Source organism: Nomascus leucogenys, chromosome 9 (assembly GCF_006542625.1).
Source record: "Nomascus leucogenys isolate Asia chromosome 9, Asia_NLE_v1, whole genome shotgun sequence".
Lineage (NCBI taxonomy): Eukaryota > Metazoa > Chordata > Mammalia > Primates > Hylobatidae > Nomascus > Nomascus leucogenys.
The window spans coordinates 71,971,513-71,993,005 of NC_044389.1; the positions used below are offsets into that span (position 1 = coordinate 71,971,513).

The 21,493-nt window shown below is 39.4% G+C and overlaps 1 protein-coding gene across 2 annotated transcripts in view; it reads right to left on the minus strand.

The window, feature by feature from the left end:
- Nucleotides 1-1,403: 1,403 nt before the first annotated feature.
- The window catches only part of GPRIN3 (GPRIN family member 3), a 69,375-nt gene continuing 49,285 nt past the window's right edge, over nt 1,404-21,493 (minus strand). For both annotated transcript variants that reach the window (XM_004089017.3, XM_030819123.1), the window contains exon 2: nt 1,404-10,363. In XM_004089017.3, the coding sequence (XP_004089065.1) occupies nt 7,910-10,240 (2,331 nt within the window). In that variant the 5' untranslated portion in view covers nt 10,241-10,363 and the 3' untranslated portion in view covers nt 1,404-7,909. The remainder of the gene's footprint in view (nt 10,364-21,493) is intronic.

Here is a 21,493-nt window from a genome sequence, read left to right on the forward strand (position 1 = left end):
CTGAACTCCTGACCTCAGGTGATCTGCCCACCTTGGCCTCCCAAAGTGCTGGGATTGCAGGCGTGAGCCACAACGCCCAGCCTTCATGCATATTTTCAATCTGATACCCAGCCAATGTAATTTTTAGTGTCAAGGATTCAAGGTCAAATTGTGTTAGGTTTTAAGAACCAGGTCAGACTTTTTGATCCCTAATAGAGCACTTCCTTTGAGAAGAAATGAGATAAACTTGAACAATACCAATTAACTGGTTGGAATTATGATAAGCTGACAAATGTTGTCCAGAGTTGACACTTGCCAGCTAATGATTCTAATGTTGTTAGAATCCACACAGCATCACCTGTTATTGGTAATACTAATTTTTTATTTGAGTCCATCTTAAGGAACTCAAGACATGAGGCAATTTAAGTGCCCTGGAACCCCACCCAAGGGTTCATTGCTCATATCCCATTATCTCACCAACATCATCTGCAATTTTTTTTCATTTAAATCTTTGACTTCTCTTTGGTGTTGGTAAGCATAGTTTTGCTGAGCTCAAGAGAAGAATGCCTGTGATCATATCCACTTTGAGTGATTATACATGCTTGAAATCTTGGGATCCATTTCCAAAAAAATGTAGGGCTTTTATTGGTTTGTGCAAATCAACACATTGATACATGTCTAAAAGGAGTCTCCAAAACATAATTGGTTTGCATCACTGTTTGCCATTTCCAGATATGAAATTAGGTGAAAAAAAAAAAAAAAAGAACAGCATTAATTCTCTGTAGCTACTCAGTTACCAGTCTGTGCTTCAGATGCTGGACTTTTCTAAGCACAAAATCTGCTACCAGAGAGTAACACCATTAAATGGGGGGGCATCTGATCCAGTAATAATATTTGTAAAACAGAGCAGTCATGGAAATATGTAGCTTTCAATTAGTGGTTTTAATTTGTGATTTATCAGAATATACTAGTATAAATAAAATGTATTATGTGTGCATATATATGTGCATTAGCTATTTACATTTTTATGTGTAGAAAATGAAAATATATATTGATTAGCCCTTTTGAGGCTTTTGAACAACTGTTTCATCTTCCTTCTTTCCTGCAAATGCTTTGAGGATTCAGATAATTCATACAAGGTATGTACACAATCACACCCATAGTATGTACATCCTAGTCACACACTTAACACAGAGAGGATGTGTGAGGAATGTAAATTATCCCAGTGGTCAAAGAACTGACCTTACCTGTGACTAATGGCATGGTTAATTAGCCTTGGCATATTTAATAATATGCCAATGTACTGATTACTATATTCAGCCTTTGTGATAATTATGTTACCTACTGAAGGAGATGATAAAAAAAAGCAAATCAAACAGCCCTTTCTGACCTTCAAAAATAAAAGGACAAATTCTGTTACTGAATACATGTGCACACTTTTGTTGGCTTTATTCATGTATGTACATATGCCTGCCTGAATACAGAAATTGGTCTTTAAATGGGATACGACGTTATTTTTTTTCTACACATAAAAATAGAAAACTGATCACTCAGACTGTACACACTCACAGAATGTATGGACATACCACGACCAGCTACAGTATTATGCACGACACATTGTTCACACATTAGTACAGCAGAGATACACACATTTAGAAAATTAGTAATTGCTAGTATATATTTTTCTTATTTTCAGGCTGTGTTGACCTTTTTCAACCTTAATAAAAGGTATCTCCAGGGGCCCTTAAAACAAGAATTAGTCCCTCCTCTCCTCTAGGGATTGGGGAGTATGACTATAATACTGCAATCTCCTGATATACCAGCAACATTTTAAGACACGATGGAAAACATTAGGAAAAATCAGTTATGTAAAGATGTGATCTAAAATAAATGTTGAGGAATCTAAACTAAAATCATTAAGGATGCCGATTAACATGAGTAGGCCCTTTCTACTCATTTTATATAGTTTGCTCTACACACAGCCTTTACATGTTATTAAAAGCAATGATATGAATCAGAAAAAAAACTGTTTAACTGCTCAAGAGTTTTTCTAAAGAAAGACAATTTTTAAAGCAACAAAGAACAATACTAGCAGCAATGTCAAAAAGCAAGCTATAATTTTCGCCCCAGAAATAAATGAATGACATCTCCATAGTTAAGAGATCAAGAAAGCTGTTAGCATTTCTCTCCCATTTAATTCTTTCTAACATCATTAAATCACTGGGGTATCTCATCATAATTATCACCATGCAGGTTGATCATCAGTATCCTTTTCTAAAGTGTAAAATATGTGATTTTTATTCCTACTATTTTGCAGCCAATTAATTTTGAGCTTGAATCCAGAAAGATACTTGATGAAGAGTTAGCATTTAGAAGTGCCCATCTGGAGCATCATTTTCTGTAAGGCATCATTTGAAGCCTCTTTGGATACACGATCTCACGTTTTAGTGATTTTTACACCCGGGAGCCCATTTTTTCACAGCTAAAGCTGGTAATTCTCTGGGCAGAGTTAACTGAATTGCTTTCTACATGCTAGTGTCCAGAAAGAGTAATTACCGTAAGTTTAAAGTCTCAATTTCAACAAAACTTCTGGTTGCAGCTGTCTTGAATTTTAAGCCAGCAAGACTTTGAGTGGCTCCTCTTCCCTCTGGGTTTGCATAAAAACATAGATGCCAACTGTATCCCTTCTAATGCTCATTAGTGCTGTACCTCTTTATGAAGCTTCTAAACAAGTTTTTCCAGGAAGAAAGCAGAAACTATGCCTTCGCTTATTTTATCCTGTGGGTTACAGTCAGTCTTCATAAAGCAAACCATCATTATATAATGGTGTGCCCATAGTAGATGCATTTGCTGGTATAACTGCCTCTTTTTGGCACATTATTGCTTGGCTTTACTTTCATATTCAACAGTCTTTATTCTCATTATTAGTATCTGAGATATTTGTGTCTTAAAAAATCTTGTAAATAACATCTTGTTGCACCATTCTGGCCACCACAAGTCATTTCACCAAGGTCCAAGGTTATTTGAATGTTGTTTATAATTATCACCACGTTTACTTACCTAACAGCCAAAAGTAATGTTTCAGGATTGTTTGTGGCTGCTATCTACACATATATACAGATATACTGGATTTACTTTGAGAGAGGTTATTTTGTTGTGGCAAGTGAGTAGTTTAGCTGGTGACTGTTCACAGTTAAAAGTAGCTGTAATGACCTCTGGCAGATGTCACTGATCACTGGGGAGACAGAATTTTTCCACTTCAATCCATCTTCATTTATGTCCTTGGTCATTGCAAACCCAGCTTATTTGATTTCTGCAGCCAAGGAGAATTGTTTTCTTTCCAAGAGTAGGATAAAGTTCATGGAAATCTGTTTCAGTATTTACAAGACTATCTTTTTTCCCGTTTGCAAAAATGTCTAAAATTTTGTAGACATCCTTAAGCCCATGTGTCTGGACAGATGACATTTGTAATTGCTCAGCCAGTTGAAGAATTTCATTATGAAGGATATCGTTATGAAGATGGACAGGAGATTCAGCATATCCCCTGTTATTTGCCAGGTGGCAGCAGCTGACCCGCATTTGGAGAGAATCAACCAAAAAGGGCCATGCACAACATCAAGAAGCATTGCTAACAGAAAACAAAATGCTCAGATACATATGTAAAATAACAAACACTGAAGGGGATGTTTGACTTCTGATTTCACCATGTAGACAAAAACAGTGTGGGAATAAGGTAGTTGGCTCACTTATCCAAGATACTGCTGAGTTCACTGTTCTATCACAAAGGGAAATTCACAGGCCTCATTTCTCAAACACCACTTAGAACAAAGCAGGAGAGAGTAAACAGCATCATCTCCATGGCAGCATTACAGATAATTAGTAAATCAGGCAGGTAGAGGTCTACACAAGGCTACAAGTGCCCAGTTTTCAATAAAAACACATATACATATATGCAAACCTTATCCTAATGTATTGTTTTTCTTTATACTGATTCATAAAAGTAGACAAGGGATGTGGTTAATTATGTGTTACTAGGAGTAGACAAAATTTTAAACACTTGGCACAATATGTAGGAGGAAGAGAAGACACACATTTCACACATTTTGGCAGCAAAACAGTAACCAAGTGGATGCAGAAAAGGCCAAACAATTTATATTAACAGCACACTTGCATATATCCTCTGTAAACACATTTTAAAGTAACATCATACTCTGTTCTTGGTATGCTATATATAGGGATTCCCAGAATGACAGGCATTCCCAGAAATGAGAGGAAAAACATTAGTATAAGCTAGGAACAGTGAAACCTCAATATGCTAGAATACAAACAAATGCTATTTTCCTCTTCTGCTTTCTACTTTAAGACAGCAAGCTCCTATTATGAATTTGGTTCTGAAATCCAACCTCTAAGGTATATGTTACACATGCATATTTAGTTCAATTTATTTCAATTTTTATGTTTAACTTTATAACATGGTGAACACTGGTATTCAAAACAGTATCAGAGAATTCTCAAGATTAAAAAAATTATCAAAGATCAATTACATTCAATATAGGTGAACTTATCAAGGCAGGAAACATACTAACACATTTTATAAATATTTCATTTCAGACGTGAACAAAAAGGTTTCTGGTTAACCTTGACTTAACAGGATGTTCAACTTTTGCCAGTGACCCAAAGCACAAAAGTTAATCAATATTTTACTCTATGTTAAGTAGTTGGTCTGTGGCATTCAAAGTCAATAATCCAGAAATACATAATTAGAAAAGCATTCAAGATAAACATATGACAGCTGAAGCTGTCACATTTTTCTCATGGTCATAAAAATAGAACAATCAATCTTTAAATTAAAAATTTTAGTATTCACTTGTTAAGTGGTATAGCATGTTAATATTTTAAATGTTGAATTGTCTTCCAGACATGGAGTTCTAACTCATCTTTTTACTACTGGTTTAAGGAATATTTTCTGTTTCTTGATTCAATAAAATATTTCCTCCATATATTTCAAAAATAAAATGCATGAAAAAGAACCAAATCATATCTAAGAGAAATGAAGGGTAAAACCAAACAACTTTCAACCCAATGTGTGTCATGCAGGTAAAGTAAGGAAAAAACTGAGCAAGTTCCAAGAGTCTGCCACGAAAACTGTTATGCAACTTCATCTGTTGAATGAACCTTAGGTTTCACAAATAAGGTATACTAAATGCCTAATGCTATGTCACAGATTGAAGTGAAGGAAAATTCTCAGATAAGGTTTTATTGTGAGAGTAACTTAGGGGAGGTATCACAATATAAAAATGCTGCTGTCTTGAATAGGTCCCTATCTTATTTATCCATCTAAAGATATACTTCCGTTACTGTCCTTAAAAGCTGTTAGTTCTATAGGATTTAATGAGCCACAAAAAAACAATATTTTTGAAATATTTTGTTACAATCTCTTGAGTGTTGTAGAAGTGAAGAATTTGGTTCTAGCACCAAAGAAAACCAGTTAAACTTAGTACATTAAACAAATTTTCTTAAAGTTTTGAGAGGCATAACCACAACAGCAAATCTAGCAATTTTAACGTATTTAATATGAGACAAATGCCAACAACTCTCTCAGGCCTCTGCTTCATTTAACTGTTTACAAATCATGCGGTTACTCTAAAGGATGAAAATAAATATTATTACCAGATGCGAAATTCCTTATTCTCACCTATTTTAATGCAGGGACAGCCTGTTCTAGCCACTTCACAGCAGAGGATTACCTGGGGCCACCCATCTGGAGTAGGCACTGTTGACAGCTGCTACTGTGTACACAGGCTGTACTCTGTGTATACACAGCATGTATGCCCAGGTTGGAGGGAGAAGCCAGCTAGCAAGAACTAGCAGAGAGATTATGTCCTGGCAGAGGCATCTGAGACAGAAGTGACATGAACACAACTACAAATGGGTATTTAAGGCCCAAAGAGAGAGTGTTAAGCTAAATCTCTAATCATTAATAGTAATTTGCTTGGTAATTTGATGGAAATTTTGACATTACATAATATTCTTAATAGACAACAATGGGTAAGAAACTGAAAAGCGTGCCTTATTAAAAAATTCCTTCTAATTTCCAAATAGAACAACTGTAACAACTCTCAGGCTCTGAGAATACTGGTCCACGTATGCAAGCTTTGTCTACAGTTAAACTGCTTCAAAATAAATCAAAGGCTTTTTACTAATTTAGATTGTGCCGAGTGTAGCTTGTGCTGTTAAAGTTCAGGAATGATTTTTTTTTCCTGCATATGTTCAGAATGTGCAAAACAGAATTAAAGTGAAAAAAGCCAGAATAGATACTGTGAATTGACTATACCCACGGGACATGAGTCTCTAGAGAGAATACCTGTGGTTAGGTACTCTTTTCTAGCTCGTTATGGGGAATGAGTTCAAAGAAGGCAACCGGTGCCCCTCCAGCATCTAAGTCTGGTTTTCTAAATGCAAAATGGAGACCAGCACTCCCCCAACAATGTCTGCAGGAAGGAAGCCTTCCCAGGGCCGTTGTTCATTCTTCCTTTCCACACTACCCCAATTCTCAAGCCGATGCTGCTCATCCAGGCCAGTGCCTTGGAGGATACTCATGTGTCTTGGGACACATGTCTCTTCTGGAGACATGGGAGGGCCGAGGTCCCAGGAAGTATAATCCACCCAAATCACAAGCCATGTTTTCGTAAAGGCCTCTTCTTTCATTGGGTTTGAAGGATATTATGGGTGTTTCTCTTAAAATCAATAAGTTTGCAGAAGTTACCTTTTTACTCCAGAGTATATACTTCAGCAATTAGATGATAGTAGTCTATGTACAAAAATTGTAAGGAAGCTCGCATTCTAATTTGGTGTTGACTACATTTGTTACTGGAAGTTACTGAACCCAATTAAAAAAAAATCACAAATTGCATCCTGTTTACAGGAGTCTAAATTAAACATTGTTTTTGTTACTTATGAGGCTCTTATCATCACACAAAAAGCAGTGTTTGGTAATCTGCTATTTATAGTTCCTGACCAGAACCTTAGCATTCTCAGTAGAATATCACTGGAGAACACCTGCACGATATCAATTTAGTATTACCCCTAATTTGATGACTCTTTTCAAGAATTCAGTCCCATGTACTTCCTCTAGGGTAAGAAAATATGAATATGTCTGGTCAGAATCACAGAGATGCGCCTTGCCTTCAGTGCAGGAAAATGTGTCTATATAAATCCATGTTTAACGTAGGCTGTTTTCATAGTCAAAATCTTAGCTAATGTTCCTAATATAACTTTCTGATATTTATTAACAGCTATAAGAAAGTTTATAAAAAGAGTTGTCTGCAGATGTTTACAAACATTAATTCATATTTCGTATTTTACACATTTAACTGCTTTTATTTAATGTTATCTGGCCTAGGAATGAGTCAAATTTGTTCTCATTTTTTTCATTATGGTTCGTATCACCTATTTAAAATTTGTGTGCTTACAGCATTCTTACTGCAATAGGACTAGAAATTATAACAATGTTTTTGCCAATAGTGTTTTTGCTACTTTCAATATGAAGCAGAGATTTTAATGGAAATACTATTGTGTGATAAATTGAGGCAGTAATACAAAATAATACATGTATAATGATATAATAATGCTATTTCTATGAACAACATCATATTTTTAAAAACCCAGTGAGTATTGTTTTCAATTTATTAAAGTTGCAAACCTTCAGTGAAGCTTGTTTCTCTTCTCTTGTTCCTTCTTTCAAATTGAAATGACATTTTTGTTTATAGAGCTCCAGGTCAAAGGATCTAACAATTTTTATAGCAATTTCCTATAGTGAATACTTGCTTTTTCTTCCTAGTCTTGCAGCAAAAAACTAAGCAAGCTTTGACATAGAGGGACACATGTGAATACCGTAAATTTATACACAAACTCCCATAAATACTCCCTTTCAATCTAACACAGAAGAAGGGGCAGGGCGGACGCAGCAGTTGGGGCGTCGGAAGTTCTGCAGCATGGACTGGAAAACACTGTGCTGCCTTCCTTTGAGCTTCTTATTTGAAGAAGTATCTGAGGAAATGGATCTCCGGGTCTGGCTATTTTGAGTTTTGATTAATTTCTCATGTTCCCTGATTTGTCTTTGTAAATGGTTCTGGATCGCAATTCCCAGGGACTCTGCATCCAAGGATGCACCATACACTTCCCAGGTCATTCCCTGCTCATCCCACACGACGTCCCTGACACGCTTGGACTGTTTCAGCTGGAGCTTGGAGTCTGCACCAAGCTGCTTTTTCTTATCTCCTGGAGTGAGTCCTACCTGAGCAGCAGCTGCTGTCACATTTAACTTTTGCTCCTTGAGGAACTCGCTGACGCGGCTGGGCCTGCGTGGGCTGGCTTTGACGGAGCGAGATGGGGTCTTCTTGCCGGAACCTGGGCTGGAGTCACCCATGGCATCAGATGGTAGGCTCAGGCTGGTGGCTGTCTTGGTCTGTCTGTTTTCTTCTAAGGTGGCTTCCTGGTTCTTCCTAATTGGGGAAGGTGTAGGATTAGCAGCTGATTCTGTGCCTCCACTTTCTTGGGATTTAGGATTGAGCAGTAGGGTTTTGGCATCCGAGGTATCAGTGCCAGTAGACTCTTTTTCTTTTACTACCTGAGGAGATGCAGGCTTCTTTTCCCTTGCATCTCCTTTATTAGTGGGATCCAAGCTCCCAGAATGGTCAGCTTTGCTGATAAAGCCACAAGAGTCAGATAGTTTGCAATCTGGGTCTGTTTTGTGGCCGTTTGTGGTTTTCTCTGCAAACTCAGATGGCCTGGTTTCAAATTTCCCCAATCCATAACTTGTTTCAGCTTGACTGCATACACTGATAGAAATCTGGTCAATGGCGGTAGCTTTCAGGGAGCTAGAATTAGTACCTGCGAGCTTTTTAGCAGTTGACTCCTCTCTCCCTGGAGTCATTCCTGCTAACCTCCCATCTTCTTTACATGTATGCTGGGCATTACTGGAGACCAAATTGGTTGATGAGGTTTTAAGGACCCCACCTGGTAGGCTCACTAGTTTATTTTCCCGCTGGAAAGCTGTAGACACAGCTGCAGCTGCCTGAATGTGCACCTGTGGCATGATGCCAGGGCACTGGCTGGACTCCTGGGGGGCTAGCGTGCTGTCAGAGAGCTCCAGTGTGTGGCTCCCACTGCTGTGGCAAATGACACGCAGCTGCTCTTGTTCAAAATGCTCAGGAACAGGGCTTTCCTTCAGGAATGCAGTGAGGATACTGGGGCTGGTGGAGACAGATCTGCTCTCGACACTCGCCACTGCCTGCACCTCCGCATCTTGCCAAGCCCTGCTGGGAACTTCCTTGATTTTACTTTCAGTTTGGTTGGTCATCGTACTGGCTTCTTTGAACCTTGACATCTGATGCTGTGCTGGCAGTGGCACCTTCTCTGGACCTGGGGAACATGCTGAAGGTTCGCTAGTGAGGGACGTTGGTTGAGGTGTCACAGGAGTTGTGCCTTGGGGGCCCGAGGCAGTGACAGAGGGCTGCTTGTTCTCTGAACATCCAGATTCTCTAGTTAGAGGTTTACAGGACCTCATTTCAGAGTCACAGATGGCTCCCTGCCTTTCCCCTTCAGGTCCACCTACAGGAGAAGATGAGTGACTGACCACCCTGGCTGCTGTCACTGGAGTCTGCACTGTTCCCTGGATTGTTTCTGGGGAAGGAAACTCACAGGACACCTGATCTTTGATGCTACTGAGGATGTCTCCCACAGGACAACTTGGTTTCTCAGGTTGCTCTCTATTTGAGGTTCTCTGTGATCTCATCAGGGAATCTTCAGGCATGGATGAGGTGATGGCATTGGGCTGATCACCTGGGATGGACTGGCAGGTGTGTTGATTGGCAGGCATTGTCAATGGTGTGTGTATCAGATCCCTTCCTGCTGCAGAACTCGGGGCTGATGCTGCGGGCTGGCTGCTCCCTGGCAGCTGGGGATTGCCGGGAGAATTGAATGTGGCAGGTACTTTCTCCACTTCATTGAAGACACCAGGAGAAGACATATCTGGCTGGGTGGTCTCATGCTCGCAAACCTGCATCAGGGCTTCGGCAGCTGCCCTGGGGCTGAGGTCTGGTTCTGCAGGGGCACCTGTAAAGCCATTGGCATTCTTATGCAGGAGAGCTGGTCGATGCCGAGGTGAGGCAGCCTGTGGCTCTCCTAGATCCTCTTCTTTTCCGGAAGCTGCAATCAGGGAAGTTTTAGCTGATCTCAGAGGGTCAGGTACAGTCCCCATGGAATTTCTCTTCAGGAGCACTCCAGAGCTCTCTTGAGTAGTGTTCCCACTGGTGGGGGAGGGAAGCGCAGTCAGAGCTCAGAGTGATGACACAGTCAGGGATGATCCCTCTGAAGAACCAGCCTGTGAATCAAGGAAACAGCATCATTAATACAGTACGTCGCTTAAGGATTGAAAAATAAACCAAACTGTCATTTTTATAAGAGCACATTAAAAACTTTTCTTCCCATACCTGTTGATATAAAAATAGGCCTTGTGGGGAGAGAGATGAAAAAAATAAATAAAAATAGTCTTGAGAAAAAGATTTTGAAAAAAATTATAATTACAAAAATATTATTTTGATATATTAGTTTCTGCTTGCATCCCACTAATGTCTAGCAAATAGGTTTTTCATGTATCTACCTAAGTTTGCTAACTACCTCAAAAGTTATTGGTGTAATCTGATTTAGCAGATGTCAGAAAATCCTGTAAAGCCACTCTAGTTAAATCAATAAGTATTGAAATAGGCATAAACAGATATGTGAAATAAATCTAGGGATAGATCCAAATATAAATGGGGACTTAATCTATGACAAAAGAGGTGTCACAATTTGGTGGTGAAAGGCTGAGTTATTTCATAGAAGGAGCTGGCAAACTGTTTATTCATTTGGAAGAAAAGAAAAGTAGATGTTTATATTATACCAATTCCAAAAATAAATCCTAGATGGATGCAGTGGATTAAAGGTTAAAATATAAAATACATAAATAAAATCATATAAGAAAACCTAGGCATCATAAATGTAATCTAGAGACAGGTGAGCTAGGCTTTTTCTGAGAAGGTAGAAACACTGTAAGAGAAAACATAAACATCGGTGACTAAATAAAATTCAAAACCTCAATTTTATGGCATGACAAAAGATGGTGTAAAAAATACAAGATGTTTGGGGAAATAAAAAGTGTATAACCCTAGAGGGCAGGCAAAAATACCTATAATATAGCAGGAGCTCTTTAACATTTACAAGGAGACCAAATAATCCATTGAAAAAATGGATAACAAATATAAAAACATAGTTTACAAGATATGAAATTTAAATAACCATCAAGCTTATGAAAAGACGATCAAATTCATTTGTAGTCAAATAATGCAAATAAAGTAACAATGCAATTTTACTTCACACCAGTTGCATCTGCAAAATCTTAAAAAAAATAGACTTTTAATAGTAAGGCCTAGGGAGATCTAGCAAAAGGAAGTATTTTTATTAATTGTAGGTGCAAATAAATATGTATTGTTACAGTTTTCTTATGGAGGCAGTTTAATTTTTAAAACTATAAATACAGATTTCCTTGACTCAATGATACCAACTCTATCAACAGAAATAGAAACACCAACATATATGAATATGGGGATGTTTCCTGAAGTACTATTTGTAGAAGAAAAGCAGACTGGTCTTTATAAATAGGGAGAATGATAGGATAAGTCATGACATATTTCTACTACAGAGTATTATGCAACCAGTAAAGTAAATAATTCAGCTATAACTTTTCACATGGAAGAGATTTCCTCAAGGTATGATTGAATGAGAAAAACGAGGTCCAGAAAACAGCATATACATTTTAATTTTTGTAAAACAATGACCTAAAACAATGCATACGTATGCACACGAACAGGCACACACACATATGTTTGTGTATGATTACATAAATTCTAAAAACACTTGGAATGAGACATATTAGGTGTTAAATAGAGGGAGAGTGATAAGTTGGGGACAGAGAGGGGAAAGTACCCAAAGGTGGAAAATGCTGAATTTTAAAAATCTGAAATGATTTAGGGCATATGATTATGTAAAATTATATGTGTGTGTTTATGTATAAACTTTTTTTTTTTGAGACAGGGTCTTGTTCTGTCACCTATGCTGGAGTTCAGGGATGCAGTCATGGCTCACTTCAGCCTCGACCTCCCAGGCTCAAGCTATCTTCCCACCTCGGCCTCCCAAGTAGCTGGGACTATAGGTGAATGCCACCATGCTCAGCTAATTTTTAATTTTTTTGTAGAGACAGGGTCTCTTCATGTTGCCCAGGGTAGTCTTGAATGAACTCCTGGACTCAAGTGATCCTCCTGCCTCAGCCTCTGAAAGTGCCAGGATTATAGGTGTAAGCCCATGGACTTGGCCTATAAGCATTTTTTAGAAAGGATAACTAGACACTAGGTCATGTGGATAAAGCAATGGATCAGAAATTAGTGGATGACTGTGTTTTAATATTTATCATTAATAAGCCATGTTACTTCAGGCTAATCACTTAATATTTCTGAACCCCAAATTAACTCACTGGCAAAATGAATTAAATGATTTCTGAGGATCTTTCCAGCTCCAAAATTCAAGGATTCTACTTCTTTGCACATGATGAATAATATATCAAACTGTACGATCTTCACTCAGGCTACAAAGTGTCAAAATAAGGCAAAATCAAATCCGGTTGGGCCTAGATTTTGAAAATACATAATTTTATCCTTTAGTTCAATGTAATCCAGCTGATCTACTATCACATGTGATCTAACAATAAATAGAATGCATTTTCTCCTCTAAACAAGCTCTTCCTTCTAACCTCATTCTTTATATGAATAGGTTGAATATTTTCCCATCCCTGGTCTTAACTGCTTTCTGCTCAAACCATTTCTGTAGGTTTCTATTCTATTTCTTCCTTACCCCAGTATTCTGTTGCAAAATCACTTGCTCTGCCCCAGCCAGTTTTTCACTCTGTTTTGCATTTGTGTTTATTATACTTTTCCTCCCACTGTCTGCCCTCCTCATCCTCAAAAAGCCTACCCATTCTTCAAGGCCCCACTTAAATCTCATTTTTTTCTGAAGCCTTCTAAAGCCTTCAAGTTATGAAGTCTCTCTTTTCTTAAAAAAAAAAAAAAACTCCTACAGGTTGGTTGGTCATCTGTGTTCTTTGTATTGTTCTTTTCGTGCACTGTTTTCGCACCATTGTTACTTATATAAATGCCTCATTTTTCCAAAAAACACTTCAAGCCCCAGAAGGAAAAGAAAGAAGCCTATTGATTCTTTTCTGTTGACTCCACAGGACACAGTGCAGGGTCTTGTGGATAAAAAGTTGTTAATTGATCCTGTTACCCTCCAAAATGGCCATTATTGCAGCTCTGACAAATGTCAAACTTACAGGAAAATTTGATCCATGGCATGAAATGTTAATAAAAACATAATGTAAAAGAGTACTTTTGGAAGTGAGAAAATGGTGTTATCTTACTTATTAAACTTTATGTATCTGTAATCCAGGTTTAGATAAATAAAACCAAGAACACTGAACACCTGCTATGAAAAGTTGGAAGGTCTCATAAAGCCAGGAACACAGAATATCTCCTGTGTTGTAAGGCTGGTGCCAAGGAAGCTAGTTCGCCAAAGAGGACTATAAAACATGAACAGCTCAAAGTTCAGCAACTGAAAGTTAAAAGATTTAGATGAAGATGACTTCACAAATCTCTCAGAAGTCCATTGTGTTTACTTCCATTTCCAACACATAGCTAACTTTTAGTTTAACTTCCAAAGTGTGTTTTATTTCATTTGCTTTGCTAATAGAGGTTTAATTGTCCATCAATTGAAGATCAAGAAGAAAAGCCCTAATTGCTTGGCTAACACCTGGCACTTGAAATCTCTGTATTTATGCATAGATAACAAATCAGTACTACTCTCCAATCTGTCTGCTAATTGAATTGTCACAGCATCTCCCTGAGCCCAGAAGAGACTCGCCCAAGCTCTGAACCAACACTCCTTCCCTCCCTCACTGAATGGCAGAAATCTATGGGCTCCAGTAGGTCAGACAAATCGGACATTTAAAAAGTATAACTTTTTAAATATATAACTACTTGTTGGTTTAGACTTTTTAAATGTATAACTACTTGTTGGTTTAGACTACTTGTTGGTTTAGAGTGGGGAGTATGTGTCTTTATCATCAACCAGAGTCCATTATGGTAAGATTTAATAACTTGCACTAAAAATGAGGTGCAAACAGTAGCCCCCAGACTTAATGAGTCCCTTCTACAGAAGGGTGTGTTGCATCTGTGTGTGTGTGTGTGTGTGTGTCCTGCGTGGTTTTCTCTTCCTCCTTCCTTTCCTCTTCCCCTTCTCTTTCTTTGTCCTTCTCTTTTTTAAAACATTTTTTTTTTAAGTTCAGGGGTAAATGTGTAGGTTTGTTACATGGGTAAACTCACGTCACAGGGGCTTGCTGAATAGATTATTTCATCACCCTGGTATTAAGCCTAGTACCCATTAGTTAGTTTTTTTCTGATCCTCTCCCTTCTCCCACTCTCCATCCTCTGATAGGCCCTAGTGTCTGTTGTTCTCCTGTATGTGTCCATGTGTTCTCATCATTTAGCTCCCACTTAAAAGTGAGAACATGCGGTATTTGATTTTCTGTTCCTGCATTAGTTTGCTAAGGATAATGGCCTCCAGCTCCATCCATGTTTCTGCAAAAAACATGATCTCATTCTTTTTTTATGGCTGCATAGTATTCCATGGTGTATACGTATCACATTTTCTTTATCCAGTCTATCATTGTTGGGCATTTAGGTTGATTCCATGTCTTTGCTATTGTGAATAGTGCTGCAGTGAACATACACATGCATGTGTCTTTATGACAGAATGATTTATAATCCTTTGGAATATACACCATATGGAATTGCTGGGTTGAATGGTAGTTCTGTTTTTAGGTCTCTGAGGAATCGCCACACTGTTTTCCACAATGATGGAACTCTTTCCCTTTTCCCTTCCCTTTCTTTTCCTTCTTTTTCTTTTGAATTGAAGAGATCTTTCATAAAAATCCAGATTTCTCCCTTGCCTCTATTTATTGTAAGGTTTGCATTTCCACAGGCAACAACTAGGTGGCACTGAGACGAACTGTCCCCCTTGATGGGCGTGGACTCTCCAAGTGACCAGGAGTCCTGCTACACTAGTTAACATTACTTACCTGAGGTTGTGTGTGCAGCTGGATTTGAAGACCTTGCTCTAAGAGTACTGACAGAGTAGACTTCCCACTCTAATTTGCAGGCCTCTGAGGGCAGTCTGACATTGTGTTTAAGAACATGGACTCTGGGGCAGACTCCTTGGATTAGAATATCAGTTCCACTACCTAGCTTTAGCTCTGTGTGCTTGGGCAAATAACTCAACCTATCAGGGCCCCAGTTTAATCTGTAAACTGAGGATAATAATAGTACTGCCTCATTGGGTTGTCATGAGGAATAGATTTGGCCTTTAGAACAAACAGCATCTTGGCACATATTAAGCACCATAAAAGTGTTAGCCTCTTTTAGAAACCTTGGTATTTAAGCTTTTATCTGTGTTAAAGAAAGAGTTATTCTGACACTTGTTAAAATGGTAAGAAGACTTTATTCAGGACTTTTGTGATGGGTATCAAGAATATTGCAATAGAGTAGAGAGATGGGGCTCAAATTCAACTACAACAAGAACAAGTAGAGATATTTAGCCAAGGAGAGGGTTGTGGTGGGGGGAAGGCGTGTCAGTGGATTTAAAATTACTAAGAGGAGACATCAAGTGAAGGGGGATTTTTGCTAAGCCACTTAACAAATTCTTGCTGAAAGCATGGTTGACCAAGGTGATCAGATGTCAGGGATGGGGAATTCTCTCTAAGCTGGCTTAGCAAGATTCTTGCTAAAACTGGATTCTGCAAAAGATGAACACAGATGCCTAAGGTCAAGACCTGGTTGAGAAGAGGGCTCGACAAATAAAGATTTTCTTAAAAGACTCTCTGTAACATTATAAATTCTTCCTGAATTGAGCAGAAATCACACAGAAGCTAATGGTACCTCTAAGTGAGTTTATCTTTAAGTTTAATGGGAACCGTATCCTTGACAGCAGACTCTTTTGGCACCTATCCTTAAAATCGTGAGCAAAGACTTAAAGCCTTGTTCTGGTAATACTGCAAGACTGCAGGGTAAACATTATCCACCTTTTACAGGGAGGGCAACTGAGGCCCAGAGGCTAAGTAACCCACTCAAGGTAGAATACCTGTAATTCCTGTTGAACTGAATTCTAATGGATGCTAATGCCTGGGCCCTTCCTATGCTGCTTCCTTATAAACTGTAACTCTTGAGAAGAAAATGGAAAGAAAATTTTTTTTCATTTTTTAGATATCTATATATCTATATATATCTCCCTAGAGGAGACGGAACTTTCTATTTGCAAGTGATTTGCAATCCAGGGGCAGCCTAGATGGCATTAACATCCACTACAGTGACATTCATAATTGGTCACCTTAGGAAAAGTCCAGCCAGCTTGTTGAAAGCTGACACTGCCACTGCCCATTCTGAAAATAGTGAGTTCCGCTACTATGCCACGCTGCCTATTTGCATAACAGATACCTGCAGTTAATAAGAGAGGCAGCAGGGAATCTCAGCCGTTTGTGACTTCCCCCAAAGCCACGCTGATGGGAAGAGCATTAAGCAGAACGGATGGGGAGAGGCGTGGTGGCCCTGGACTGACAGGAGGCTGATGCAGTGCAGGTCATAGTGATAATCCTGTGGGCAGCAATTGCCTTAGCCCACTTCGAAACCACTGCACTGCTAGAACAAGGGCTCCAGGCTGTCATCATGCCTCTTTAGTGATATGAAATAAGAGTTACAGGGACCTCAGTGAGCACCTTTCTTTCCAGCTATCTGACAGCCGCTTTTAGTAATCAGATAGCTCATGCAAAGACCCTCAGAGAACAGCAAGGCAAAAAGTAAGAGATTACTAATCCTTAAGAAAAGAGTAAAGAAAAAACATCATCTGGCATCCTAGTCAATCTGATCTAATTGCTCCCTTTAATTGGGAACTTTTGCCTGGATCATTTGCATTCTGAACCCAGCAGATTCTGCCAGTGCAGAGTTTGAAGGAGAGGTGATTCAATTCCAGGAAACAGTCACAGGCTGGGAACAGCAGTCCCTTCTTCTTTCTTTAAAAAGAGCATACCCTGGCACTAACAGCTGCCTAAAATGCACTTTTTGGAGACACTGGCTGAAAAATTGTTTTGTCCCTTCAGATTGTGGCTAAAGCAAGTCAGAATGGCTGAAGAGAAAGGAAGACTGCTTTGCTTAGTGCTACTAACAGTGTCATGTGGACTTTCAATTATAATGGTTACTTTAATAAAAGGCTCATGAGAAACAAGCTGCATCCCTTCTCCCCATCCAGTTTGTCTTTTCAACATTGTTCTAGAAAAACGAGTGCATGGCCTGTTATCTGACTGAATTCCACTGAAGCAAGACTGGATAAAAACCAAGAGGTTAAAAAAAAAGGGCTTTAAGAAGCATGATGACCCTAAATATTCCTCCTCTTTTGTCAAATACAATTTGAACAGATGGCTTCTAAATTCACAATAGATTAGAGTCATGGGACAGCAAGCACTTATTTCTTGCTTTCTCTATTGCAGACGCTGTTCTGTATGTGAACTCATTTACTCCTTAGAACAACTCTATACGGATGGTCTTACTATGTGCCCTGCTTTGCAGATCTGGAATCTGAGGCAAGTTCACACCACTAGTGAGTTGTGCAGACCGAATTTATTTTATTTATTTTTTATTTTTTTATTTTATTATTATTATATTTTAAGTTTTAGGGTACATGTGCACAATGTGCAGGTTTGTTACATACGTATACACGTGCCATGTTGGTGTGCTGCACCCATTAACTCGTCATTTAGCATTAGGTATATCTCCTAATGCTATCCCTCCCCCCCTCCCCCCACCCCACAACAGTCCCCAGAGTGTGATGTTCCCCTTCCTGTGTCCATGTGTTCTCATTGTTCAATTCCCACCTATGAGTGAGAACATGCGGTGTTTGGTTTTTTGTCCTTGTGATAGTTTGCTGAGAATGATGATTTCCAGTTTCATCCATGTCCCTACAAAGGACATGAACTCATCATTTTTTATGGCTGCATAGTATTCCATGGTGTATATGTGCCACATTTTCTTAATCCAGTCTATCGTTGTTGGACATTTGGGTTGGTTCCAAGTCTTTGCTATTGTGAATAGTGCTGCAATAAACATACGTGTGCATGTGTCTTTATAGCAGCATGATTTATAGTCCTTTGGGTATATACCAGTAATGGGATGGCTGGGTCAAATGGTATTTCTAGTTCTAGATCCCTGAGGAATCGCCACACTGACTTCCACAATGGTTGAACTAGTTTACACTCCCACCAACAGTGTAAAAGTGTTCCTATTTCTCCACATCCTCTCCAGCACCTGTTGTTTCCTGACTTTTTAATGATCGCCATTCTAACTGGTGTAAGATGGTATCTCATTGTAGTTTTGATTTGCATTTCTCTGATGGCCAGTGATGATGAGCATTTTTTCATATGTTTTTTGGCTGTGCAGACCGAATTTAAATCCAGACCATCTGGCTCCTGAGTCCACATTGTTAACCAGTTTTACACAGGGAAGAGAGACCTTTTTTTATTTTTATTTTTTTGTGGAGGCAAACTCAATGACTTGGACAAGCAGCATCATCAGACAATAAGAACAGTAACAGAAAACTCAAAAAGCATAGTGGTATAGGAACACTCCTTTAAACCCTATTACTAACCCAAGCTAATAAAGGTCAATTAGGCAATACAGAAATCCCTGCTCTTCATAATGATTAATCCAATTTGGACATTTTAAGAGCCATAGACTCTTCTGAGAAGTTGATGAAAACCATGAACCCTCTAGAATCACATGCATGTACGTGTACACACACATATTTGCAGATCACTGTAGAAGGTTTATGCTCGGTGTTTTAGGGGAGGGAAAATTCTTTTTCCTCTTACCTTCCTAGGTTCTCTGGCTGGAGCCCTGAGAACCTAGGAAGGTAGTAGGAAAAAGAATTTCCAGACAAAAGCCAGATTATCAAAAGAAAAGCATATAACTGTATTTAACATAAACTTTACGTGACATAGAAGCATTCATAAGGAAATGAAGACTTGTAGAAATGGTTAAGCCTGTGCATTTTTTTTTTTTTTTTTTTTTTGAGACAGAGTCTTGCTCTGTCACCAGGGTGGAGCGCAGTGGCACCATCCTGCAACCTCCACCTCCTGGGTTCAAGCAATTCTCCTGCCTCAGCCTCCTGAGTAGCTGGGATTACAGGCACGTGCCATCACACCCAGCTAATTTTTGTATTTTTAGTAGAGATGGGGTTTCATCACGTTAGCCAGGATAGTCTCCATCTCCTGACCTTGTGACCCGCCCCCTTACCTCCCAAAGTGCTGGGATTACAGGCAGGAGCCACTGTGCCTGGCCAAACCTGAGCATTTTTTTTTTGGAGACAGAGTCTGGCTCTGTCGCCCAGGCTGGAATGCAGTGGCTCGATGTCTGCTCACTGCAAGCTCCGCCTCCCGGGTTCATGCCATTCTCCTGCCTCAGCCTCCCGAATAGCTGGGACTACAGGCGCCCGCCACCACGCCCGGCTAATTTTTTTGTATTTTTAGTAGAGACGGGGTTTCACTGTGTTAGCCAGGATGGTCTCGATCTCCTGACCTCATGATCCACCCACCTCGGCCTCCCAAAGTGCTGGGATTACAGGCGTGAGCCACCGCGCCCGGCCAAACCTGAGCATTTTTATAGTAGGGTTGATGAAGAGTGGACAATCATGGAAAAATGTGATAAGAAAAATGGGCAGGAGCTAAGAGTGGTAAACTGCAGGAAACTTAGCAAGGCCTGTTCCTTCGACTCCACTTGGATTCCCTCTGGGTATGGGGAGGGCACCCCTCACATGAGGGTCATATGACCTGCTTTGGAGAGAAAGGGGTGTGAGAGTCCTTCCTGTACTTGCCATTTCTCAAATTCCTTCAGCTTAAAATAGTCACTATGCCAAGGCGCCCTGTATCGGGGTAATGTGTTCTGAGCCCTGTCACTGGCAGCCTTTCCATGGCTGCACATTAGTATCCTTTTCTCTATGGCATTGGAAAATGTCACAAAATAAAATGGACCTGCTTCAACACTTGTTATGAGCTCAAATGAAATAAGACAAACACTTAGCATGCTACTTAGAATATAATAAACAATCACGAGTTATTATTCTTAAAAATTATTATTTTGGCATAATTTAACTATGGAGTCAGGAATTATGCAATATATTTTACAGAGAGTCCATCATACATGGTCCAACATTTAAATAAGTTTACTATATGTTACTCCAAACCCCAATCTAAAGACTACCACTTGAAGAAGTAACATTTGGCTAACTTGAAAATTAACACACAATGAGCTTTATTCTTTTTCAATTAGGTGAGAGGAATAGGCATTTTTGGTCCATTTTCAACAAAAATTTTTTTTTAAAAACTTGAACTCTTCTCCAGAAGAGGTGATTAAAACATTTAGGTTTGTTATTCTTTCCTTCTCTAATCAAGCTGGATCTTATCATCTACTTGATTTGCCTGACAAATATTCGAATCTGAATATTTTCTTCTTTTGCAACTCAGCTTTGAAGGACTTCAATTGCAAGCTTATTTTAATTGCAAACAGAATGCAACAGGATCTCAGGGCTAAGTGGTGGTTAAACAACACGCTAATAGAAGTAAACTAGGCAGCCTCCATTTGCATGTTTTTTCATTTGCATTTTAAAATCCTGTGTTAGATATGATCAAAGCTGCTCTGCATCCCAATTTTCTACAGGATATATTTAGCACCAGTAAAGTGCCACTCAGCCTTACAAACAAGTATTCTTGTCCTTGCTGCATTCTTGACCTTACTGATCTTGCTGCCTTTTTCCCTGGATGCCACACTGCCTCTACCGCCCCCAACTGTTCCAGGTTCTCATTAAAACAAGTCTTCCACTCCACTTGCTTGCCTTTTGGCAAAGGAATCTTCCAAATGCAGAGGTGGACACCTAAGTGGGAGACCCCTGCTACGCTGTAACAGGCTGAGAGCTTATTGGTGATTTCTGCTTTTAGCTCACATCAGACACCACCAAGTCTTTCCTCTAGTTCCCCCACTTGGGTTTTTTGTTTTGTTTTTTTAATTGAGATGGAGTCTCGCTCTGTCGCCCAGGCTGGAGTGCAGTGGGGCGATCTCAGCTCACTGCAACCTCCATCTCCCGGGTTCAAGCAATTCTCTTGCCTCAGCCTCCTGAGTAGCTGGGATTACAGGCGTGTGCCACCACACCTGGCTAATTTTTTTGTATTTTTAATAGAGACGGGGTTTCGCCATGTTGGCCAGGCTAGTCTCGAACTCCTGACCTCAGGTGATCCACCCGCTTCAGCCTCCCAAATTGCTGGGATTACAGGCAT